The sequence below is a fragment of the Emys orbicularis genome, chromosome 2 (genome assembly GCF_028017835.1).
Source record: "Emys orbicularis isolate rEmyOrb1 chromosome 2, rEmyOrb1.hap1, whole genome shotgun sequence".
Lineage (NCBI taxonomy): Eukaryota > Metazoa > Chordata > Testudines > Emydidae > Emys > Emys orbicularis.
The window spans coordinates 193,823,018-193,850,429 of NC_088684.1; the positions used below are offsets into that span (position 1 = coordinate 193,823,018).

Consider the following 27,412-nt stretch of genomic DNA (forward strand, 5'->3'; position numbering starts at 1 on the left):
AATTACATTCAAATTTCCATCCAAACAAAGCTTGACACAAATCACAAATAAAAAATTTATCATTATCTAATAAATAAAAAATGTCTCATTCACCATTTTCTAACATAATAAAAATGTAAAAATTAAGAAGCTGAATAAATATTATTTAAGTTATATGATTATTTAAATAAATGTGTATAGATATAGTATATCCTCTTGGTTTGCAAAAAGAAGCACCACTTTTAGTGTAAAGCCTATATTTAATTGCAAATCAATATGCTTTAATGGTTATCAAATAATAAGAATCAGCCTTTCTTTAGGAAAACATCTAAAAAGTACAAATGCAAAACACAATTAAAACTGATTATTTAAAGCAAGATTTCCTGCTTGATTACTTTAATTGTGATTAAAATTGGTGTTTTAAATTGCTTTGATTTAATTCTATCCACCCTGGTTAGTGGAAATAATTTATGTGTTCAGGTTGTAAACTCCTAAACATAACTTTATTATTTGAAAATAAGTGTTACTATGGAGTAATGCTTCTAGCCAGCTCCTAGGCAGTGGTTAGTTTTCAAGTAACATTTTATTAGGTGTGTCTCTGTCATTTGATCCATCCATCCATCTACCTTTCTCATCTTTCCATCTATTTCTCTGCCTTTCCACATCTAAAGCATCTATCACCATAATATCTAAGGTGCCTAAGGGTATGTCTGCACTACAAAATTAGGTTGATTTTATAGAAGCCGATTTTTAGAAATCGATTTTATACAGTCGATTGCGTATGTCCACACTAAGCGCATTAAGTCGGCGGAGTGCGTCCTCACTACCATGGCTAGCATCGACTTACGGAGCGGTGCACTGTGGGTAGCTATCCCACAGTTCCTGCAGTCTCCACCGCCCATTGGAATTCTGGATTAAGCTCCCAGTGCCTGATGGGGCAAAAACATTGTTGCGGGTGGTTTTGGGTACATGTCGTCAGTCGCCCCTCCCTCCATGAAAGCAACGGCAGACAATCGTTTCGTGCCTTTTTTCCTGGGTTACCCATGCAAACGCCATACCACGGCAAGCATGGAGCCTGCTCAGCTCACCATCACCGCTGCTGTTGCATCAGAGAGGCTTTCAAAACCAGTTTCATGACTGGCCAGGCTTCGGTGTGACAGTTGTGTGTGTTTCTCCTTGATGCAAACCCGCCCCCTTTGTTGATTTTAATTCCCTGTAAGCCAACCACCCTCCCCTTCGAAATAAAGTAACTATTGTTTTGAAACCATGCATTCTTTCTTTATTAATTAAAAGAAAAATGAGATAACGGACAAGGTAGCCCAGGTGGGGTGGGGGAGGAGGGAAGGACAAGGCCACATTGCTTATTGTAGCCACACTAAAAATCAAACTGTTTGAATGACAGCCTTCTGTTGCTTGGCCATCCTCTGGAGTTGAGTGGCTGGGTGCCTGGAGCCTCTCCTCCCCCTCCCCCCCCCCCCCCCCGCATTCTTGGGCGTCTGGGTGAGGAGGCTATGGAACATGGGGAGGAGGGGAGGTGGTTATACAGCGGATGCAGCGGGGGTCTGTGCTCTTGTTGGCTTTCCTGCAGCTCCAACAGATGCTTCATCATGTCCATTTGCTCCCCCAACACTCGCTTCATTATGTCCGTTTGCTCCCCCATTAGCCTCAACAGCGCGTCCTGCCTTCGCTCTTTGCGCTCACTTAATTCTTTCCTGGCCTCTGCCACTGAATGCCTCCTTGCATTAAGCTGTGCCCTATCAGTGCGGGAGGACTGCATGAGCTCAGAAAACATGTCATCGCAAGTGCGTTTTTTTTGCCTTCTAATCTGCAATAACCTCAGGGACGGAGATGATAGGGGGAGTGCAGAAACATTCTACACTCTACGATTCTGGGGGGACTGCATGGTCACCTGTGCTGCTGAGTTCGCCATGCTGACCAAACAGGAAATGAAATCCAAAAATTCCCAGGGCTTTTCCTGTGTACCTGGCTAGTGCATTGGAGTTCAAAGTGCTGTCCTGAGCAGTCACAATGGAGCACTCTGGGATAGCTCCTGGAGACCAATACCGTCGATTTGCATCCGCACTACCCCAAGTTCAACCCAGCAAAGTCGATTTTAACGCTACTCCCCTCACCAGGGAGGAGTAAAGAAGTCGATTTTAAGAGCCCTTTAGGTCAACAGAACGGGGTTGGTTGTGTGGAAGCATTCATTTTTAAATCGACCTAACGCGGCTAAATTCGACCTAACCCCGTAGTGTAGAACAGGCCTAAGTATCTTTGCGGATCAGGGCCTAAGTGCTTTGGATAACTTAAACACATTTTGTGTTGACCTTAAAGGAAAGAAATTATTATAAATACATAAAAATGGAGAGGAATGACAGTGAAGGAATTATAATTTAAACAGTTTAAAACTTACAAAATTCAGAATGCTGTGTATAAATCTATATCTAGATATCATCCCTCTCTGCAAATTGCCCCAGAAATGTTTCCTTCTTCAGTTTTCTCCAAAATTATACCATCCAGAAGTCTAAGATAAGTAATATGTCATCCACAGTGTTGTTGTAGTCGTGTTGTTCCCAGGATATAAGAGAGACAAGGTGGATGAGGTCATATTTCAACGTCTGATGTGGAAAGGACAAGCTTTCGAGCTATATAGAGCTTCCCAACAGAAGTTGGTCCAATAAAAGAAGATAAATAATAGCCAGTTCTGGGCCAGTAACAAGTTTTCTAAAATTATAAAATATTACAGTTTTAAATTACATTATCACATGGCCCTGCAAATATAAAAATGAAAATTTTATACTATTGGAAAGGAGAAATTCCCAGCTGCTTACTGGGATGCACTCCTACCACATACTTTTAGCCCTGGATCAGTCTGTAATAATAGACTTTAAAATTGTATTTTTTAATAGACATATTTATAGAGGGGTTTTAAAAGAGGTTTTTATGACTCAGTTGAACTCATGGTAACTAAAGCACCTGACTTTGAAGAGAGGTGAAAAAAATACCAATTTTTTTTTTTTTTAGAAAACCTCTAAAACATTTGAAAACCTTTTTTTTTTTTTTCTGTAAATATAAGTGATACATATTGAATCTATCATGGGTTGGGGGAGTGGTATAAAAGAAGAATGCTATCATTTCACACTCATGCTGATAAATACTTTGTATATCAATGTGTATATATATCCTTTATACATCTCTGGGTTTGTGTACACGCGCACGCACACACACACACACACACACACACACATACATGAACTTTCCATGACCCAGCAATTTGCAGAATGTTCTAAAAGTAAATGTGTCCAAGGACAGTCAGCTGCATTTCTGGAGAGTGTCAGTGCTCCTTACTTCCGTTGTATTAACTGGAATGTCTTTCTTTTTTTTGGCAATCCGGAGTCAACTGTCTTTCTACCTCCCCTCCCTTTGAGATATAAAAGCAGAATCTGATCCTTTCTCCTGCTATTCATGAACAGAAGTTCATGTGTGTCAGTAAACGTAGCTCTGAGCACATCTATGCACTCTCATGGAAGCCACAGCAGCATTTCTCCTGTTGTTATTTCTTTTGACACCTGCATCTCTGAATATTACACAATAGCCAGATTGCTGGTGGTGGGATGGATATGGGAGATTTCTAGCCAAAAAGCAATCTTTGCTGCTCCTACTGAAAAGTCTTGAGAGTTAGCTTCCCCCCCCCCCCCCCCAATCTCTTTCAGTTCTGTTGGGAAAACTTTATGGACATGAAAAACCATACAAATATTGTGAAAGCATAAAGGAGACAGCCTCCTTCAAGTGTCTGAGGTAGGCACAATCTACTCAGGAATGTGGAGGTTGAACAGTGTTACTACTTCAGTTCTTTGACTAGGAATGTCTATGAGCTAGCCTCCCTTTTTTGATTGCAGTAACTGGAAGGATCACTTAGTAAACAGAAGTGTTGGAAAGATCACCCTGCAATACTGCCGAAGCATGTTTCCTTCATATCAGCCTTTGTTGCCAAAGTAGGGCCAAATTCTATAAACCAGTGCCTGTGAATAAAGTTACACTTCAATGGATTACTCACATGAAAAACTTTATTCATATCTGTAGATGTTTGCAGATCACACCCTTTGTCTAGATAAGCATTCTTCACAAACACACATCCTGCCTTTGTTATTCCCCCCCGCCCCATTCTTCTAACTTTTTTGTCTATTTACAAGCATGACCCTCATTTGTTGCATTATGCTGAATTTACATTATATGGTCTCCAGAGCAGGGACATTTTTTACTTGCAGTTGTGAGACGTCTGGCATATTTTTGAGCCTTCACAAAAGTAGTAACTAAGAACTAGAGGGTAGTGCACTTTGTTGCTTATGTAGGCTGAGCTGTCAGGTGGTGGGAACTCTCTATCTCTGATCCTCTACCAATTTTAAAGGTAATTGCCAGTAAACCTAAATTTGCTACAGACAGACAGAGAAATGTCATTGAGTTGAGTTTTAGGCCTCACTTCTGTCAGCCAGTTATCTACAAAGAATCATGTAAATTAAAACTAAAGACACTTTGGCCAAAATTTTCAAAAGTGCCCATTAATTTTGGGTACCCAACTTGAAATTTCTAATGCCTGATTTTCTGAGATTCAGAGTACCTACAGCTCCCATTGACTTCTTTTGAAGTAGTGGGCACTCATTGTTTTTTGAAAAATAAGACCCTACAAGTGCAAGCCTTGGCCACCATTGAAGTCAATGGTGAAACTCCCATTAACCTCAATGCGGGCCCAGATTTCACCCCAGGTCTCTAAAGTTTGGGAACCCAAAACCAGAAGCACCCTGAGAGTTAACATTTTTGAATATTTGGGTTTTTGTGCTCAGCTCAAGAATGACTGAATTTTAATACAATAAATGTTACAGGAGGGTCGATTTCAATGAAGAAGAGTTGCTGTATAGATCTGGAAAAGAGTAATTGCAAAGTTTTATGTGATTTAAAATGGTTTTATGCATGCACAATAACATTTTTTTAAATTAAATGTTATGTGGCATAATTAGTTGCAGTACACTGGAACTGCACAAAAAACTGTGGTCTAGATTGTCATTAGCCCTATTGTGACTGTACAGTAGAATGAGAAGGAGTAACAGATGCCTCCTTGTGCAGCCACATGAGAGCGACCTAGATCAAGGCTTCAATTCCCATGCAGAATGCAGTCCTGGCACCACTTCAACCAGCAAGTCAGTGGGTGGGGAAGAGATGAAATGAGAGGGTTCACCCAGGACGCCCGTTAGCAGAAGTGGCTGGGTGCAAGAGATGAAATAAGATGCATCTTTTTTAGGGCTGCAATAGAGTACTTAGCCCTCCCAGAGCATGCAGGTGGGAAGTACAGGAGGAAATGAGACTCTCTCAGGCACAATTCCTGTCTGATGCTCCTCCTGATGGGTGGAGCAGCTGTGCACCCCCATCTTCCTGATTAACGGCTGCGTCTAAAGGCTCACTGTAGGTCTCTGTAACTGTGAAGTACTATACTATAGCTTGTGTTGTTTTCCCTCATTCCCTCTCTTCCCCCTTTTTTCTTTCTGTCTTTGAAAATAAAAACAATCAAAGGAAATTAAATGCAAAAGTTATATTCATGCAATAAGGTTACAAATTTAAACAAAGGAAAGGGAATGGCAATTTAATAGTTCAGGATTTTATAAAGTTTTATAAACATGGCCCTACCAAATTCATGGTCCATTTTCATAAATGTCACAGTCATAGCTAGAGCCCTACCAAATTCACAGCCGTGAAAAATGCATCACGGACCGTGAATTCTGGTCTCCCCTGTGAAATCTGTTTTTTGTGTGTGTACTTTTATCCTACAGCAGAGTTTCTCAAACAGGGGTGCCAACCCAAAAGGGGGTTGCAAGGCTATTGTAAGGGGATCACGGTATTGTCATCCAGCTCTCCAGCTGCCCAGCTCTGAATGCAGTGTGCTGCCAGCAGCAGCACAGAAGTAAAGATGGCAATACCATACCATGCCACCCTTACTTCTGCATTGCTGCCAGTGGTGGTGCTGCCTGCCAGCTGCTGCTCTCCAGCCGCCCAGCTCTGAAGGCAGCACAGAAGTAATGATGGCAATACCACAACCCCTCTACAATAGACTTGAGACCCCTTTTTGGGTCAAGATCCCATTTAAGAAATGCTGCTATTGGATAAAAGTACACAAAAGACCAGATTTCATGGAGGGGACCAGATTTCACAATCCGTGATGAGTTTTTCATGGCCGTGAATTTGGTAGGACTCTATTTATTAACCTTGCTGCATTGCATGTTTTGACTTTGGCCTTGTCCATACACCAATATTGCACCAATTTAATTAAGAACTGATCTACACTTAAAAGTTTTATCAGTATGATTATGTCAACTAGGGGAGGAATTTTTTTGTCGACATAGTTATACCATTAAAAGCCCCAGTGTAGACACAGTTATACCAGTATATAGGTGCCTTATACCAGTATAGCTTATTTTGGTCCCAAACTGGAATAAGCTATACTGGTACAAACACATTTATACCAGTGTAACTATGTCCTCTCGTGGGGTTATACTTTCTAGTTCAGATAAGCTTTAATTTGGTTTAGAAACTGAATTAGCTGAGGCCTGGTCTACACTACCCGCCGGAATCGGCGGATAGAAATCGACCTCTCGGGGATCGATTTATCGCGTCCCGTCAGGACGTGACAATCGATCCCCGAATCGACGCTCTTACTCCACCAGCGAAGGTGGGAGTAAGAGCCGTCGACGGGAAGCCACGGAGGTCGATTTTGCCGCCGTCCTCACAGCGGGGTAAGTCGGCTGCGATACGTCGAATTCAGCTACGCTATTCGCGTAGCTGAATTTGCGTATCTTAAATCGACCCCCCCCTGTAGTGTAGATGTAGCCTAAATTGGTGCAACTTTCTTGTGCAGACTCTCTTAGATTGATTTAAGAGGGCCTAGTTTCTAAATCGATTTAGCTAAATCAGTGTGTTGGCAAGACTTCTGACTTTAATGGAAGCTAGATTGGTGGCCTTGATGTGTACAGGTGGTATTATTGATTGCTGGTTACAGCCAAATTATGTGCTGATTCTAATCCAAACAATCCCATTTGTTGCAATGGAATTGCACTGGGTGTATATCAGTGTAGAATGATGCCCATAAATGGTTAGTTTAATATATGTTAGGCCAAATTCAGCCCTGGTGTAAGTGGGTACAACTACATATCCTTGGATCTATACTCACAATAGAACTAAATCTGACCTGTGGGTGGGTTCTTTAGTAATGGAATCTTAATTTTTGCATTTCCTAATTTTTGTTCAAATGTAAAACCTTCAAGTTGCCTAGGTTTTATTATTCAATTGGCATATAAGCTAATTTCACCAAAGGTAGTTTTAAAAAAAAATTCTTAAAATACTTTTATTTGGTGGCATTGCAAATATTTCCTAGGGTAAAAAGTGAAATAAATAATAACAGTGTACACAAGGATTGCAAATCATTGTAATTGAGGGATGAGGGTGGACTGACAGTGGGGATTACGTTGCTGGTTGATGGAAATGTTCATGAAGCAATATGAAGAACAAGTTACTTCCAGACACAATGGTGTGTACTTTGAGAACAATTTATATGTGTTTTTGTGGCAAGGGAAGGGAATTGCTATTTTTGTATTATATATATATATATATATATTTTTTGCTCAGTGTCTCCTTTACCTTTTTTGCTTCAATTTTGAAATCAGTAAACTGTAAAAGTTGTTTGTGGCTGAAAATGATGCTTTTATACATATTTGATCTACTGTGCTACCCTGCAGTGCTATTGCTGGGATGGAAAAGAGGAAGGTCTAATCCTTCTTTTGGACCTAATCTTTGAGCAATGTTGTGAATCCTCCTGATACTAACCCTAAAATGATCCCAAAGCTTTTCAAACTTTGCCATCTATAAGAATGTGGGGGTGAGGGAAGGGAACAGAAAGCTTTCCTGAGATAGTCTCTAAACAAGATGCATTCAGTTTAGAACAAGTTCATCAATCCTCTCTTTGTAAATGGGCTCAATCAAGTTTATTCAGTCCTTGACTCAATCCTGGGCAACCGGCGACCTCTATTGGTGAATTTATAAAATGAGCCGGAGGACAAAGAAGTCTGCAAGTCATCGTGCATTATGGGGAGATTAAATGGGGCAGACCACTCTCTCCGTACACTTTAAATTCATTTTCAAATTTAAAATCTTAAATAATGATCTCTTACGCATATTCTTTAGGATACAAAATCAGACCTAGTTTAAAGTTGTTAAAAGGGCCACCTAGAAAAGTAGCAGAAAAGTATGGGCGCCGAATAAAGAACAGGGAAGAGTAACTAGAAAGTTGACCTTAATGCTGAAAGCATTTTATTTTAAATGTGCAGTGTTCTGAATACACCATCTATGTAGGGTGGCAATAAAGTGGGTAATAAAGTAAACCCTTTACTCTTTCGTCTGGATTTAGACAAACGGATTGACAAGAATCACTGAGAGGGGAATCTCAGTGCCAAGAAATGGTTTGGAAACAGATTAGTATTCTGGTTCATTTCGTTTCCATGACAGGAAACAGTATTGCTAGACAGTATTTTGGAAGCGCTATTAATTTTCACTCGCGAGGAAAAATGGCCATACATATGTACATAAACAAATTAGGGTCTAAGTATCGATAGTATGTAACATATTTAGATACAATATACAGAAACATTGCCTATGCTACTTTAAAAGTTTTCTTGATTAAGGTTATAATCAAACACAGTGGGAGGTTTAAAAAAAAACCAAGCAGAACAGAAGTTGCAATTGCGCTGATAAAAGACAGTTTAAATTCACTGTGCAAAATCCAGTTTTGAATTTCAGAATTGGAAAAGGAAGTAGTTATGTAAACTGTTTTGTCTTGGCAAAGGAGGTAAAGCCTTAAGAGTTCAGAGAGCACTTTTTAAAAGATACTTAGGAGGAACATTCATACATCAGCTTCACCGAAAGTACCGTGTTCCAGTGAGAGAGAGAGAGAGAGAGAGAGAGAGAGAGAGAGAAAGAAATATATATTCCAATTTTCCCAAGAAGTTGCAACTGTCATGTGAGATGGAAGCTAGTCCAAGGTATGTCCTAAACCTGACTGTGTGTGATAACAGGCACGCCTCCCAGGTTGTCTTGGGCTATCAATCAGCTCCAATGTGGACAGGATTGTAGACAGGAATCCAAAAAGGGCACTTTCATTTAGCTTTGCTCGTGTCTCCTCTCACAGTGCCAAGGGGAGTGGGGGAAGAACACTTTTCTTTGAAACACAACGCATACGATGTAGCCTCTCTCTCTGCCCAAAGTCAGTCCCAACGCATCTCCTCAAAGAGGGTTTCTCAGAAGGGCACTTAAACTCAACGCACAACCATGGGGTCCCCCCCGCCTTACAGTACAGTCTGAACCGAAATCTGGATTTCGATAGTCACTCCCCTTCTCCAGGAGTGCCAGAGTTGTTCATTATTCATAGTCCGGGGCGTGTCCTAAGCAGGAGTTGTATATAGGCAAGAAGTTCAGCTGAATGAGAGAACAGATGGGAGCCCAGAGTTACAGAGAGTAGAAGCCAATAGCAGGCAACAAAGAGAATAAAAAGAAGGGAACTTTGCTCTCTTAATTTATTTTTTCTCCTTCATTTCCCCTCTGCTCTCCTCTCTTTCCGTGATCATTTTGGGACCACGTTTCCTCCCAGCCAGACCATTTTGCTCGGTTTGGGTATTTTTTTGTTGTTGATTTTTTTTTAATTTATTTTCTTTTCAAATTTGTGTCTGCGGCAAGAAATCAGTGTGAAAGCCAAGTGATCTGGGAGCTATTGGAGGGGAGGAAGCGACAAGCCGTCTTGGGCGCTAGCTGCTCTTCCTACTGCAGGGGCGGGGGGGCTGTGAGGGGCTGGCGGGTCCCAGCTGCAGACAGGGGGTGACTGTAGCTTTAGCCTCCTGGGCTCGCCTCCTCTGTTAGGGGGGCGAGCGGTTGGAGCTTGAGCCTTCTGCTCTGAACCTCCGTGGCAGGGGTCTGTCCTGGTCTCTCCTCTCCTGTGTTGGGGGGCAAGTGCCTGTGACTCCCTCCTCCTGTGGCGGGGGGCGGCTCTGCCCCGGGCTAGGTGCGCGTGTGGCTGCGGCTCTGTCCCTGTCCTGCTCTCTCTGCTGCTGCTCCTCGTCCCCTCTCCAGCCCCCCCTGCGCTTGTTGCTATGGTGTCGCGGCTCTGCGTGCTGTGGGCAGTGGCAGCGCTGGCGCTGCTGAGCCGGCGGGCGGTGGCGGTGGGGCCGGTGGTGCGGTGCGAGCCCTGCGACTCGCGGGCGCTGGAGCAGTGCAAGCCGCTGCCGCCCGAGTGCTCCGAGCTGGTGCGGGAGCCGGGCTGCGGCTGCTGCTTGACCTGCGCCCTGCAGGAGGGGCGCCCGTGCGGAGTCTACAGCGAGCGCTGCGGGGCCGGCCTCAGCTGCCAGCCGCGCCGAGGGGAGCTCAGACCCCTGCAGGCGCTGCTGGAGGGCAGGGGGCTTTGCACCAACGTGACCACGGGCAGCAAGCTGAGGACCTTCCTGCTGCAAGGAGTAGGACCACATGTTCCAGGTAAGGAGACCAGGCTCCAGCCGTTCACTCTGTGTGTGTTTGTGTGTGTGTGTTGTTTAATGCCAAAAAAAAAAAAGCCCGTCCAAAAAAAGTTTGATGCAAATCAATCTATCAATCAGTTGCCTTTATGCAAAAAAAAAAAATTAGTTTGCACACACCAAAAACCAAACAACAAAACAAAAAACCACTCCCTTACTGCAAAAATGTTTCTGTTAAGCGCCACCCAAGTATTGCAGCCAACTCCTAGCGGATGGATTCTTAAACAAAACTCCAGCCTTAGTGCACTGTTAAGACTGACGTGGTAATTCCTGCTCTTCAAAATAAATGGTTGTGTTTTCTGATCTCGTGGTCAAATCTAGGGCCGTGTGTCAAGTTTAGGATCATTTGGATGAGGGATAGGAAAAGAAAGGTTCTTTAATCTCCGCTGTTGCAAAATCCTTCCTTGCAACAGAGGTGAGGATGCTTTTTTAAAAATATATGAGGGAGTCGTTCCCCCTTTGAACTGGGTGACTGAGGAGGCAGGTCTGCCAGGCTGAGATATTAAAAATGAGTGAATTGCTTATAAAATTCATAGAAAGAGGAAAGGAGTACATGGACAATGGGACAAATATTTTCCCAGGCTGGAAAGTTATTGACTATTTAAAACAAAGCATCAGAGGCTGGTAGTTTTAAAAGGGGTGAATACTATGGATACACTTTTGCAAATAAACGATTGGTAAAAACTAACCTTTCCAGTACTCTCTTGTAAGTAAAACCATTTAGAGTGTGTTTCTTTAAGAGGGAGGGAAGGTTGGAACAATTTTTGTAAGCATGCACATTTTGCAATGTTTAGAAACAAGGAAAGTTGGGATTCAGATCAGGAAAGCACAATTAATATTTGCACAAATTTCAGTAGAGAGATTACTAACCAATATCGAGGATGTAACATCTACTTCATAAGACAGCACGTTAAAAGGTTTGGCACGGTTGTTTTTAAAGCAGCGTGGAGTTTTTCTTTTGGGTTGCAGGCACTCTTTGGCTGGCCTCTCCTTAGCTGTGTGAGAGGAAGTGGCCGCCAGTGCTGCAGGAGCACAAAATGCCTTATTATTTTTGTGTTGCTCACAAGCAGTGACAACTTGAAAGAGGGAGAGTTCAGAACATGCTGAGTGAAGTTTTAAACCTCATTGAAACATATGGCAACATCCTTCATCATAAGAGCTTGATGCTGTTAACTCTACCTTTAAAGGAATCCTGGATGAGGGGGTTTTCCATACAAATGGGTGGAAATTGGCAACGCTAATTATCAGTTATCATTATTATTTTGTAATGAGGAAGGGAAGGGGTAGATGGCTCTGGACTCTCACTTCTGTTCCGGGTCTCTTACTAACTTCAGCCCTAAATAGTTAAAATACTAAAGCCCTACTCTTGCACTCCTTATTCAGACATAAATCCTGTTGAAGTCAGTGGGAACTTTGCCCCTGTGTATAAAGTGAAAAGTAGGCCCCTTCCTGGGAATACAAGTTGAGTGCTTAGTTTTCAAGAGGGAAGAAATCTGCTGAACCAATGCCATGCATAGTGCCTGCCTCTTTAAGGGACTACTAGAGTTTCAATCCTAAATCCAAGTTTCCAGTACAGATTCTAGCATACAACAAACTCTCAGAATAGGATCGAATCTGTTCCCACATATACAGATAGGTAGAATACCATGTAAAATTGTTTTTTGTCGTTAAGTTACAGCAAGTGCTAAAAAAATGTTTTATATAGATTTATATTTTAAAATGTCATTTTAATGCCAGATTTAGAAGGCCACTAACTTCTAGTGCATGTTAGATCTTTCTGGCATTAATACAGCTCACATTTTAAGGGACTATTATAATATTATTAATAAAAGAAAAAAGCAACTCTCCCTGTGCTTTTTTCATGATGGCTTTGAATGTGTTAGGAATGGGTATGTAACTAACATGACAACAGCTCTATAGAATAAACTTATGCAATACAGTATGTCTTGACATTATAAAAAAATTGTAGTCATAGCTCTTAAATCTGATTTGAGAACTGCTTAAGAACAGATTGCCATGATTAATTATATAAACTATGAAGTGGCCATTGTAATCTGTTGGTTATATAATGCTTGTTAAAATACTTTCTAAATCTATATGTACATGGTTAATAAACTGGAATGGCTGCAAAATGCTATTGGGCAAATAATTTAGATTTAGGAGATCTAGATTATTATGTTCTATTGTATCAATGCTTCCAAACATTGAGAATGAGAAAAAAAATACTACTTAAAAAAAAAATGAAATTAAACCACAAAAAATATGTTCAAATACCGCTGAGAGTCTGAGTTAAACCCACAAAAGCCAGTAAATTCAAGAGTTAAGACTTAAACTTCCTTAATCCATTTGTGCTGGGAGTTGGATTTTCCTGGTCAATTATTTCTACTGCCAGCAGTGGCTACACCAAAACCACTGGCACAAGATGTTAACTCTGATCCCTCCTCCTCCTCCCTGTGCCTATGTATTGCAGGGGCCTTAGTGCCATATGTGCTAAAATTGTTGGACTCAGTGGGATGTGTTAGGAAGGCTTTCAGTCTTAATGCTGAATTTCTTGGCTTTGGAGCTTTTTAGTGAGCCTTTTAGCACTATTTTAATATAGATTTTATGCTTTAACTTTAGTATAGCATTGAAGCAACGGTATTAAAAGTAATCTGTGCCCTGAACATCAGTTATCATTTTACATTTCCAATGTGATTTCCTTTCCTTTTTTTAAAAAGTTCAGATGGCCTGCAGCCAGAGGGCTGAAATGCAGCAAGCAGTCTGACTTAACTGATAAAGAGATATAAACTTTAAAAATATCTTAGAGGAAATGCAGCCATCTGCATTTACACTGGAAGAGTCCTGTATAGTATAGTATAGTATAGTATAGTATAGTATAGACACATAATCTTAAGTATATGGAAACATTGTGCCTGCACAATATTCTGGGGCACTTTCTTTTCTTTTACTTCTATGGAAAGTAGATAGAGATAGAAAATATTTTTAAACTCTTCTGACTCCGAGTGAAAAGCAAATAAGCAGGATGTTTGTTTTTTGATACTATGGAAGAGTGGATGGCAATGTTGTGTTCATAATCTGAAATGTGTTTCATATAAAAATAGAATCAAATTGGAAAATTCTCTATCAACTAAGTAAAATTTAACTTACCAGATTTTTGCAGTATGTGGGAGAAAATTAAGGCCCATAAAAATTAACATGGTAGTATTACTTCTATTTAGTAATACCTCTTTGTTAATTCCCTTCCTGGAGAAGATATAAAGAAGAGACATTACCTTACAGAATACTAACCATCATAAGACATTACAGGAATTCATTATTGTTACTAAGTGATAATAAAATCAGTTCTAGGACAGAAATAAAGTATTTGAATTTTTTGCATGTCTTTTATTGGTAAAGTTGATAACAGATTTCTGGTTCAGATCCAAACTCTGGAAATGATGAAGTCCCAGTGCAAATCTGCCCCCTTCTGGTGAGAAAAAACTTCAAATTAAGGGAAGCAATTGGCTGTATATTCAGCTTAAATAGCAGTGGTTTAAAAAATCAAATTGATGTAAAGTATAAATGAAATTTTTCATACAATTAAGTAGAAAAGAAAGATGTATAATTAGTAGCAACCAACAGTGACAGTGGAATGACAGAGTTTAAAAGAATTACTAGGAGTTTATGAGATATTTCAATCATGAGAACATTAGAATTCTTTCTGTTCAGGAAATACAGACATTGCTGCTCAGAGAACACTATGACATTGAAGGCTTTCTGTGTTTTTTAATAAAAAAGAAAAGAAAAAAATAGAAACTTTTAAAATAAGTTATTGTGCTCCTAGGCTTAACTGAATAATTAACTTTGTTTCTTTGTTGAATTTATTTTATTTGAAGGAAATTCCAGTGATTCAGAAGAAGACCAGAATGCCAGTAGCATAGAGAATCAGGCCATCCCTAACTCTCACAGGGTGTCAGATTCCAAATCACATCCACATCACACCAAAATAGATATCATCAGGAAAGAACAAGCCAAAAATACACAGCGGTACAAAGTGGAATATGATTCACAAAGTACAGATACACTGAATTTCTCTTCTGAATCCAAACAAGAGACTGAATATGTAAGTATTTTTATAAGTAGAAAAGATGAATACATTCTCATGTTTCTTTTTCTTTATTTTTGGCATGCTGTATTTGACAAGATAAATAGAAAACCAGATGGTGGTAATTGTTGTAGCCATTTAAGGAGTTCTGACTGTGTGACCAGTAAAACTATTGGAGATGCAAATACAGAGGGTCAGCAGGCCAGACAGATTACATTTGGAAAACACAGAGGCCTAGTGTTTGTTTTTAATCTGATTATCAATAATAAACCTTGGACAGTAAAAAACTTAATCTCACCTGTAGTTATCACACATGGGTGTGAACAGATTCAGACTAGGTCTAATAACAGCTTGATTAGATTTGATTACCTATTGGCAAGAAAGAAAGGGTAATGCAAAAAAAGAAAAAGGCCTTACATTCAATCCAAAGGTCTGAGTCTGTGCTCCAGGAAGCAAAGTATGGAAAGTGCTCTAGCATGGGACTGAGTACCAGCTTTTGACTGATTATCAAATGTGCCTAGTGCACACAAATCTGTATCTAGATTTGTAGCGATTGCTCTGTCACACTGAAAATGTCAGCAGGTAATGACCACAGGGATAAGAGCTGCCACTGTTTCTTATTCCTTATTTACAGTATATGTGCAAGATTTGCAGGGCAGCCTGGGTATAGGGAATGTGAGCAGGTAAAACTATAATTCATGTACTGCTCTTGACAGACAATCTGGTTATCTTCATACCAGTGCCAACAGGCATACAAAATGCTGCTTGGGTATACTTTGGCACTTCATCAAAATATTCATGGGCGATCCAGACATATCTTTCTTCTGCAAAAAGAAGGCTTCAAAACCTATAAAAAGTAGTGAGTTCCAAGTAGAGAGTATATGGCAGCTAAGATAAATTAGCAATGTTGATTTTCCTGCATGTTCAATGTATTACTGAAGTCAGAGAAGTCAGACATTCCAGTTAAAGCACATCAGTGTCTGAGGGGTTCAGAATGTCCTTCTTCCAAAAAATAAATCTGTGTATAGCACAATTATCATTTTAGGTAGCTGTGAGGGCTGTTGATAGATTATGGGCCTCTGGTCCAGAACTAGGGCTTCTAGGGTATGGCTACACAGCAGCTGGGAGCAAGCTTGTCAGTAGTCAGACTTGTGCTTGCAGGATTCAAGCTAGCATGCTAAAAATTGAAGTGTGGATCTTTCTATTCATTTCTGGTCAGATCCATCACCCTATTTTTACGGAGGTTTTTTGCTGCTTAGTGCTTTTAATGTCTACAGATTTACTATTTTTAAGAATATAGGAGACAGGGTTTGAGTGAGAGGATTTCATTTGTGCTTTCTAAAACATGATCATTGACAGGGTCCCTGCCGTAGAGAAATGGAAGATACATTAAATCACCTAAAGATCCAGAATGTCTTGAGTCCAAGAGGATTCCATATTCCAAATTGTGACAAGAAGGGATTTTACAAGAAAAAGCAAGTGAGTAATATTTCTTGATCATTTCAGTAAGTGTATTTAGGCTTTTCCACATTGTCATCTGTTAATACGAAGTCAAATTTAACATTACTGGTAATGTTCATGTGCATTACATAGCACTTCACTGAAACATTGCTTCAACCCCAGTTTTAGGACCTGGTGGCGTAGCACCAAGCCATGTCAGGTGTGGACAGTGTTTTTATTTGCTGTCGTTCCTGACAACAGATTAATCTGAGAAACTTCATACCCAATCACACATGGGTTGGCCAGAGCCCTGGATATCAGTGCCCATCAGTTTAAAAAAAGCATTACCTCTGTAATAACCCACTGTGCTAGCTGTTGGAGTCACCATATGACTGTAATAGATCAATGCTTTGAATTGTAAATAGCTGCTTAAGAGTTCCTAGAAGGACTGGATTAGGTCACATTACAAAAAGCAACTTGAGAAAGCCATATATCTGTCCTTTATACACCGCAGAGATCACTTCCAAAATCTATGTCGTGTTATAGTGAAAGTGATACACTCAGTATTTACTCTTCAGTAACGATGGTCTCTCAACCATTTTGGTTTTCAATTTGCGTTTGGTTACGAGATCGTGACCTTTCTTGACAAATGCAGACACCACCACAGCTATTCATGTCTTTGTTATCTCCATATTGAACTACTGCAACATGCTCTTCTTAGGCTGCCCATGAAGGGCTCTCAAGAAACTTTGGCTAGTGAAGAATAAATATCAGGGCCCTTGCTTAGTGTTTTTTCATGTCAGAACCCATAATTCGAATGTTTAGTAGATTGCAGTGGCTCTGAATTAGTTTCTTGGTGCAATTCAAGGTGTAGTTTTAAATTTACAGAGCTTTATATCAGGGGTTCTCAAGCTTTTTCATAGGCTGGATCACGTCTTTAAAGAGAATTTGTATTGTGGTGCACCTTCCCCCTCCCTTTCGTGATTACTCAGACCCACTTCTCCCTTCACATCCCTGTGGTAACCACAGCAGTGCTTACACGAGAAAATAATAGTACAAAAGCATTCCATATATTTTTAGCTGTCTTCTACTGTTTTTTATCAGTTGGAAATGAAAGTGAAGTGAGCAGCCAGCCCAACTTTGCTACCACTCATCCATGGACTTCACTTTAAGTCCTGCTGCTCTCTGTTGCTTGGATCATGGATTTCTTCAAGTATGTCTATTCTGAAAAAAAAAAAACCCATGTGTTCTTAACTTGGTTAGCTAATCTGCATTAGCTAACTTGAGTTCAAGTAGCAGTGAAGGCACAGCAACTCAGCTTTTAATTTGGGTTAGCAGCTCAAGTTCAACCCCAGGCTGCCTCATAGGCTTTAACTCAAGCTTCTAACCTGAGTTAAAAGCCAAGTTGCCGTGGCATCACTGCTGTTTTAACCCAGGTTAGGTAACATGAGTTAAGAACACACCTTTTTTCAGCACAGGTGTACCCTTAGAGACAGCCCTTCCTCTTATGTAGCATCTCAACAACTGAGATCAGCAACCTTTGCAGATTTGATGATGGGCACTCACAGTGGGGGCTCCTGGCTCTAGAATACACTTCTTCCACTGGTCTGACAGTGCCTATGTTTGTTGACCTTTAGGGCATGCTGCATAGCTCATCTATTCACTCTAGCTTTTCCTGAGCAGCTGGTGATTTTCTGAAGCAGGGCAAGTTTCTTTTTTTGGGTTGGAGGTCTCATTTAAGCTGGTGTGAATTCTTGTTCCATGATATTTTAACTTGATGTAAATTAACGTAGGGCCATATGCAGGTGGCAGTCCTCAATCTGAATTCATTCCAAAATGCCATTGATTTCAATGAAAGTTATTCAGTGGACTAAGGACAACACTGACCCTCAGAGTGGGAACCAAGATTGTGTGTTTGTTCCTATGACATAGAAGTGGTTAGCTTATTTAAAGCAATAGATATTTTAACAGAGTTCCAAGAGATATGCTTTTTGTTACATACTATAGTCCTTGTGCTGCTTTAGCTATTAAAGAAGACCAAAGAATATGCTCTACTTTGCCCACTTGCAGAACTTGTCTGCAGTACTTTTGTCAACTTGCAGCTCAAATTGTGAGCTCTTTATGGAATGGACTTTCTTTCTTCAGTGTTACTCTGTGCTAGGTGCTTTCCTGGGTACTACCATAAATAAATAATAAGATCCACAGGCACCAAAATGTTGAGGTGCATTTTTGAGCAATGGCAATTCTGCCATTGGGGAACCTGGGCACTTCCCCACTCCAAAAAATGATATTAAAATAAGTGTACCTTGATGTCAATTCTAGTCATCATTCAAAGCTATTCATTTAATAGAATAAGATGAAGATCCCATGTAAGGGGAGCTGCTTCTGCACTCTAAATTATGTAGTGCGTGTTCCACCAGAAGCTTTAAAACTGCATCTGCTGAATTTCAGAGAGAGTTCCTGCACTACATTTAGTGGCCTATCACGGTGGCATCTATGGCAAAGGATTGAGGGGTAGTTTCAGATGTGCCCAGTCCTGCCAGATGCCATGCCACATGCCTGTATGTCCCACTGGCTTCAATAGGAATTGAGGGAAGCTCAGCATCCTGCAGAATCAAGCCCTTAATGAGCACAGGTGGAATCAACACGAGCAAATAGGTTACCTGAGTGCTGATCTAGTGCCAACACTTAGTACTGCTATCAAATTGTAATGCAGGCCTTAACTTTAGGGTAGGTGTCAAGGGTACAGTCTGCAGCTCACAAAAATGCAAAATAATATGTTTACAATATCTTTCTAAAATTAAATACCACAATAGATATGAGAAATAAATACATATATAATAGATTGCACTCACTGCCCTATGGAAAATGTAGTGATTGCCCTGCTTTTTGCAGCATAAATTTAGGTCTGATACTTTAGGAACTGAGAGAACGTATCTAATCTGAATAACATAAAGCTAGGTTATTGTATGAATTTCCTACATTGCTACTATTAACATCATTTAGCATTTGTAACTCATTAGTATCCACATTATGACAGAAGAATTCAGTTTGTTATACTAGGAAATAGTAAATCATCCCTAAATAATATTATTTTCACTGTTCTATAAGGCAGGCATTTTTAATGATGGAAATATTGGCTTTCTTCTGGTACCTCTAAAGTAGCTGGATATGCAGCTCAGTGCACTATGGTGTCACACCACCTCCAAAGAATGCTTCCCAGAGAAGGTTAGCAAGGTGTTTGCATATTTTGTAAAAGTAGTTCATTCTTTACCAAAGCAGGTTAGCCATCATATCGGAAGCTGTGTGGTGTAATGGTTAGAACAGTGAGTTGGAATCAAAACTCCTCCAGTGTTTCTTTTTGGCTCTGCCACTAATATGGACCTTGATCCTGCAAGCTGCTCCACACAGGCAAACACGCTCATGCCTACACCGATCCCCATTGAATTCATGGACATAAGCATTTGCTCATACAGAGCATATTGCATGATTAGGGCCTTTTTGCATCAGCTTAATGTCATATTAGTACCCACCTCATAAGGTGCCGTGATAATCAAATAAAATGTTAATAAATGCTCCGAGATCTTAAGAAAATAAAGGCACTTTGTGAGTGCAAATTGTATGTTTGTAGATAGATATAGGTACAGATACAGTCCAGTAGTACAATGTATTTCAGCATAGTGCCAGGCTATGCAGTGCAGGGCAGAACTAACACAAAGAAACAATATGGTTATAAATAGGGTCCTACCAATCCCCCATGAAATCTGGTCTTTTGTGTACTTTTACCCTATACTATACTGTTTTATACTATAGCAGGGATAGGCAACCTATGGCACGCATGCCGAAGGCGGCACGCGAGCTGATTTTCAGTGGCACTCACACTGCCCGGGTCCTGGCCACCAGTCTGGGGGACTCTGCATTTTAATTTAATTTTAAATGAAGCTTCTTAAACATTTTAAAAATCTTATTTACTTTACATACAACAATAGTTTAGTTATATATTATAGACTTATAGAAAGCGACCTTCTAAAAATGTTGAAATGTATGACTGACACGCGAAACCTTAAATCAGAGTGAATAAATGAAGACTCGCCACACCACTTCTGAAAGGTTGCTGACCCCTGTACTATAGGGTAAAAGTATATACAAGTACACAGTGTTTCTCCAACGCAAAAGGGGGTCTCAAGCCTATTGTAAAGGGGTTGCAGTATTGCCACCCTTACTTCTGCGCTGTTGCTGGTGGCAGCACTGCCTTCAGAGCTGGGTGGCCAGAGAACAGCGGCTGCTGGCCAGGAATCCAGCTCTGAAGGCTACACTGCTCCTGGTGGCGGTGCTGCTTTCAGAGCTTGGCACCTGGCCAGCAGCCGCCGTGCTCCAGCTATCCAGTTATGAAGGCAGAGCAGAAGTAAGGGTGGCAATACCATGAAACCCCCCCCCCCCCCAACAGCTTTGCCACCCCCTTTTGGGTCGGGAACCCCAGTTTGAGAAACGCTGACTTAAGGGCTTTACATATTTATATTTTGCCATTTTTCAATAAATATTCATGCTTTGTTACAACTCTGTGAAATTTAAGATTTAAATATCTGAAATAGTGAAATTCAAGATTTTTAAAATGCTATGACCATGAAATTTATTAAAATGGACCATGAATTTGGTAGGGCCCTACTTATGAAGGACCAGCATTTGTCTACAGATAAGTGATAGGTTTGGGATAAATCTAGTGAAGTATCATGTGATCATCTAGAAGAGCCATATAAAGTTTTTCATAAGAAAGCTTTCCTCTTCATGTTCACACGAACCACCTCTTTTCCTCACTGACTGGCTCTTCAGGAACATGTTGAATGCAGTTGTTCTTCATGATTTGATTTGTGGTTATCTAGTAATTGACTTTCCAGACACCCTCGGGGGTAGTTTTAATGAGTGAGAGGTTTGCTGTAAAGGAATTTTATCTATCCAGATACATCATGTAAAGCAATTTAAAGTATTTATATTTGGGTTTTTTTATATTTAATTATTATTAAATCAGGAGCACGGGGAAATTATCAGATAAATGTGGTTGCCAATATGAACTTGTCATCTTGCCAAGCCATGTGATGTACAACATGAAATCAAATAGGAGAGTCAGTGGTACTGGAAGCTACATGAACAGTTCTGAAAGGAATTCTGCCCTCCACTCTCTGTCCATTTAAATGAATATTTGTTATTTACTTTACTTTTCTTGCCCGATGCTTCTTGGTAAACATCGGTTTAAAGGTAAAACTGGAAGGCTGGCTTCATGGTTGTTCTAGAGTAGAGGGATCAGAGTTTGAGTCCCTAATTTAATTTTTGCTCCTAGATCCTCAGAACCTGGAAACATGATACAGAGTCATTGTCATCATGTCCCCTGGAAGTGAGGAGTGACACTGATGGGCTCTAAAAAAATCTGTGTTCAATCCTTAAGTAAATCGTGTAAAAGAGAGGAAGTGATAAAGAGGAATTTGGAGGAACTCCTCCAGAGCATAATAAGACCCCTTTGTTTATTATATACCGCACCAGATCTATTAGACATTGATCCCTACTTACTCATGCCTAAGTCATTTATGTAAGATTGTACGATAGAACTGTGGTATATGGGTCTAATTTCATGGTGCGGGAGTATGTCTGTCTCAAGCAAGCAAACAATTTTTGATAGAATTAAGATTCTCTAAGAATTATCCCAAATCCACATAAATGGCCAGCTTTTCAGTAGATGTGAATTGGCATAGCTCCATTTAAGACAAAGCTCCCCCAATCCTGGGCCAGCCAGACGCCAAAATAACCTTTGCTATAAATTAGAGTTTTCTAAAGGCTGCTCCAAGTTATGCCAATTGCAGTCCCATAGGGACGACTGTACTGACCAGGAATTAAGTGGTGGCCCTTATGCTTTGCCATGTCCCTTCTGCACTCCTCTGTGGAGGGGACGGAGCAGGGGGCAATAGGGCTGACATCTGGCCCCTCTGTCAGGAAATCCTCAGCTGCCCCATTTAGGGCATCATTCCAGCTGTTTTGCACTTCTGAGGCAGCACAAAGCAGCTGGAGCTGAGCCCAAGAATCTGGCCCCACTGGTATACACAACACAGAATAAGAGATGTCTTTTTGATATGCACTGTCTATCATTTCAGTTGATGTCAGGGCAAGAGAATGCAAAATATGGGATTTTAGAATAAAAACATCCCTTTTGGGCCAGATAAAACTATTATGAGAGATATGTTTGACCCTTGCCCCAGTGCTGGGCAGTCAGTGCAAATCCTTGTTTTGAACTCGAGAGATCTGAAAAACATTTCTGTGTTGCTTTGGAGACAAAGCATTATTTTGCTGCTTATCTCTAAGGCACACAGCAGATCTGAGAGTTTTGCCCAAAACAAGCTAATTAGAAGAAATGAAAGGTGGCTTCTAGCTGTATTTAATTCTGAAAGTCAGTGATGAGATTGTAGAAAATAAAATGACATTAAAAATGAGACCAACTTTTTAAACTGATAATTTGGTTTACATATGTATGTCTTTGACAGTAATCAAAGTCAGTTCCTTTGAGATTTGTGCAGCACACTTCATACAGTACCTCTGAAAGCAAGGAGGATATGTTACAGTTATTAGCAGAGGTACAATCTAGTGGACTGAATACCAGGCTGAGAGTTAGGAAATCCTCACTCTAATTCTGGGCTCAGACACTGACTGTGTGTCCTTTGGAAAATCACTTAAGAATTTCTGCCTTAGTTTCCCGATCTATGAACTTGTTATAATAAAAGAGATGTGGACTGTGGATTAAATTATTTTGATGCCAAAGAGTTTTAAGGATTAAATGTTACCACTTCAGTTAGGTCCTGATCTAATGCCCATTAAAGTTAATGGAAAAATTCCCATTGACTCAATGGGCATTGTATCAGGCTATTAATGGGCTTGTTAAATAATGAAAAAGGATAAAATCCATGTTGGATTCATGTTTAAGGACAACTGACTGAATGGCTAACTTGTAATTCAAATAAAGATAATCAGATAATTAGGCAAATTACTAATGCAGCTCTTTTTTCGATTGGCCAGTGATGCTTTTCTCTCTCAGAAAACAAGCATTTGTTTACTTTGGACCTGATCTTGCAGACATTCTTCTGGCACAACTGCCATTTAAGTGACTAAGATTGTTGCATGCAGTATGGCTGCAAAAGAAAGGTTCTGAAGAAGAGAAAGCTTTGTGTTATTTCAGCACGTGACATGATATTTGGTCTTCCTGCCCAAAGATATAACAAGAATATAGACTTAGATAATCATCTTCTGGCCTTTGGGATCAATGAATCTAAATGACTGCTTATTTTCAGTTAGAGTGAGTGCTCTTAGTTCATGTACTTTAAACATGTTTAAACATGGTAAAAACAAACATTCCTCAGGGAGAGGAGTCTGTACAGCACAATATCCAGCTTTCTGAACCGTGCAAGCCCTGAAAAGCTGTGGGTGACGTTCGCTTCATGGCAGGATGATGGAATCCAAAGAAAATTTTCCAGTGACGGAAACCCCAAAGAGATCTCTTCCCCCAAAAGTCCATAGTGAGGAGTTGTGGAGCTGGCTAGGGGTAGGGATAAAGGAGCAAATGAGCTCACCATGTTCCACAGTCTTCAACTAGCAGGGACTGTATGTGCTGCACTGTGCGGCCTTAGATGGGAAAATTAATGGCTCCTGGCTCATGGACCAATCAGCTATGTTATAAGGGTGAAATGGATTCCTATGCAGAGGCCTATGCACCATTTAAATCCTACTTAAACCTTGTTTTGATGGCTTAATTGGTGCCTGCATAGGTCTTCTGCAGACTCTTTCAACATGGATAAATTTCATCCTCAATTAATAAAATACATGAGCTGGAAATGTACACAGCCCACCCGCCTGCTATGGAGGATGAGTTCTCTTGTTCCCTCCAAAGAAGGTAGAGGTAGGCTTCTTTTTTTGTGTATTTTTATTTTTGGTGGCAGAGGGCAGGCAAGGTCTTAAGGCTACGTGGCTTCTCTGTTCTTGTCCCTAGGTGACATATCTGTTGTAGTTGTCATCTAGCAAGAGCCTGGTAAATTTGTGCCACAGATTCTTTAAAATTCGTCACCAACTAAATGGTGGTCACTGTAGCTCTGATGAACTTGTCTCTGCAATAGGTCATTCAGTGAGTCTACAACCATAAAATCCCACAAGTCCAGTTGACATAGATTGTGACTCCGTCCTGGGAAGGAGTTGACTGTAGAATGCTTAATATGACATTGCACAACTATTAGAGAGAGGTGCTTCCCCTTATAATAGAAGAAAACCTTCACAGTTACAGAGGTACCTTTCAGCTGGACTGGGTCTAGCTGACGAATGTAATATGCAATATGTGATCAGGAACTGTGTATGCTGCCTTAGATTCTCTTTGTAACTCTTGGGTGCTTGGTTTTCCATCTTTCCTGTACTAAATTATTATTTCTAGGGAAAGTTTTAGCTTTTATATAGATATATAAATAATTTATAGCAAAAGCATACACACACACTATGTATTACAATTTCAGGTTGGCTTGTATATATAACTAGACCTGCTAGGCAAGTGCTTTCTCTAGAAATGATTTAGGTTATGGATTAATATGCAGGCAACCTTATTTATAGGAAATTATATATGTAAAGTTCTAATATACCTAGCAGTTGTTGAAGTGATAACTCTGTTGCAGGGTATTATATATCTGCTAATAAACGTCAACTACAGTACTGAAATGCCTTTGTCAAACAGATGCAAGCTGAGGTGTTATTGCTGCAAGTGCAGCCTCTGCCAAACATGTGCTCCCTTAGTATGACAAGAGTAATCTGTTGAGTTTTTTCCCAAATAAAGGACCTGATCCTACAACCTTTACAGTTGCAAGTAGTGTCATTGAAGTTGGTTTTGCTCAATAATGGACAACTGTGCTGTGTAATATCATGTGGAGTGGTTTATAAAGCTGCCTTTTTGTGCTTCTAAGAATAGTTTTATTGTAGGATTATTAGATCCCTAATAGTTGGCTGGCAGTAGAAATAAAATATCATTATAATAGTTTGTGCTGGTAATCGGAATTCCATTTACTCACAGCATGAGCAGTGTTGATTTGGCCATGTTATATTACTGAAGCTATCAAAGAGATTAGAATTAACTGGAACCCCTGCTGTACCCCAAAAAATGGTGCTAACTGAACCTTACATTCATTTTGTTTCAGTGCCGCCCATCCAAAGGCCGAAAGAGAGGCTATTGCTGGTGTGTGGATAAATATGGACAGCCACTTCCTGGATATGATGGGAAAGGAAAAGGAGATGTCCACTGCTACAACTTGGAAAGCAAATGAGGGGCTGGTGCCATCTCCTGTGGAATTTGTGTGTGGCAGTTCAACCCATCAGAGACCTTGGAGGGACTGGGGAAAAAGCATGGACTGCATTGGACTTGGAGTTACGAGTTCTGCCTCCTACTGATATTGGGGGATTCATTGACTCTATGGACTCTGCAGCTGCACCCTGTCACTGACACACTTCCCGCTTTCTATAGAACATAGGGAGCTCTGAATTCCCAAGTAAATCTGCACTATTTATCCCCAGAAAGAAAAAAAGGCACTTCAGAATGGATTCAGGGAGTCTCCACTGACTTTTTAAAATAACGGCCTGTGACCAATTTGATCCCGAAAGATACTGTGTTTTATTTTAAAGAATTTATAGATTGTAAGCTTGTAAAAATATTAAAAAAAACCAAGGATTTAAAGTTTAAGCTTTTTCTATACAGGTCTGACGGGACACTTATCTTCACGGGTAAAATGTTTTATAAAAATCTCAAAGAACTTTTTAAAGAAACGTGTTTCTAAAATAAAGACATGGCTATTTTTTTCTGTAAAGTATATTATGAATATTCTGTTAGTCTGTATTTAATATAATTGTTTTTTAATAAACGTTATTTAAATGTAACATGTGAATACCAAATGTTACACATTCATTTTGGTGTATGCTACTGAATCCATGCAAGTCAAAAAACAAAGGGGATTGTAAATAGAATGGCATATATATTTTTACTTAATGTGGATGAGCCAAAATAGATTTACTGGCTGAAGAAAAAGTTTCCTAAAGAGGCAGAGTTCCCTATTTGAAGTAGCTAAAACCATCAAAACAACTTTTAAATTAACCTTTCTGTTGGTTTTTCTAGTGTATACCTCACTGTAGTACTTAGATGTTAGATAAGCAATTAATAGTTGCATTGAAATTGACCATAAACGACTCTTCTCTCCTACTCGTTTCAGCTATTCTAACACAATTTTTTCCCTTCTTCCCTTTTTTTAAAACTGTTAACACTAGATATTCTACCTTCATTCTACATGAGGAACTCCTATTAAAGTCAGTGCCAAACATATACAGAAAAGAGGATATAGACCTAAATTTTAGGACTCTTCCATTGCATGGTCGTAACTTCCACTGACTTCATTGGGAGTTGTCTGCTTGCCTTTAAGAGCAGAAGAGTAACCATCCGGTTCTGAAAAATATGTCTCTCTGTCATGAATTCACTTAGATTTTCAATCTGAAGAGAGGTTTTATGTTCTTAATTTGTGGTTCTTTCAAATATCTGGCATATGGCATCAATTGGAGTCAGATTCCCATTAAAATTAATGGGAAGGTCTACATGAAAATCAGTAGTGGGATATGGCCTATGGAATTGAGCATCTTTTCCTTTTGGGATAAGATTTGAAAAGTAATAATAGTTTATTACAAACTGCATATAAGTAAGTGGTGTAACTAAAAAAAAAATCAACATTAAATGAATGTCCTATTCAATATTTAGCGAGTCAGGAATTAGGTAGTTTTTGTAACTGCAGCCACCAGCCTTGTATTTGGCTTGGGCTATCTGAACAGCCTTACTTGCATCCCATGCAGTTTCTCAGTTTATAATCTTAACAAAACGATCTTGCATCATCATTAAAACTGAAATCCTAACCCAAATCCTAACCCAAACTCAGGTTTGTGAAATAATTGTTACTCCAAAATGTGTACAGTCCTGAATATTTGGGTTTCAGGTAGCTTTGTGAATGGATGAAAATACTGCAATTGTAAAAGTTTTACCAAGAAAACATTGAAATAACACTTTTTTAAAGCTATAATCAATCTACCTTCATACTGTCACACAAGGAAGATATTGTATACAGCAGCATTATGTCATATAACTGTAGACATGAAACTAAGGGCTAGATTCATGAAATGGAGTCAATATTTAACAATATTCAGTAATAATAATAATAATAACAAGTCTTCTTCAAGTGCTTGTTCATGTCAATTCCAATGAAGTGTGTGT

At 39.9% G+C, this 27,412-nt stretch overlaps 1 protein-coding gene across 1 annotated transcript; it reads left to right on the forward strand.

The window, feature by feature from the left end:
• Positions 1 to 10,160: 10,160 nt before the first annotated feature.
• IGFBP3 (insulin like growth factor binding protein 3) lies at positions 10,161 to 25,433 on the forward strand. Its single transcript, XM_065399618.1, has 4 exons — positions 10,161 to 10,539; positions 14,453 to 14,679; positions 16,021 to 16,140; positions 25,308 to 25,433. The coding sequence occupies exons 1-4, from the start codon at positions 10,161 to 10,163 to the stop codon at positions 25,431 to 25,433; spliced, it is 852 nt and encodes a 283-aa protein (XP_065255690.1).
• The last annotated feature ends 1,979 nt before the right edge of the window (positions 25,434 to 27,412 follow it).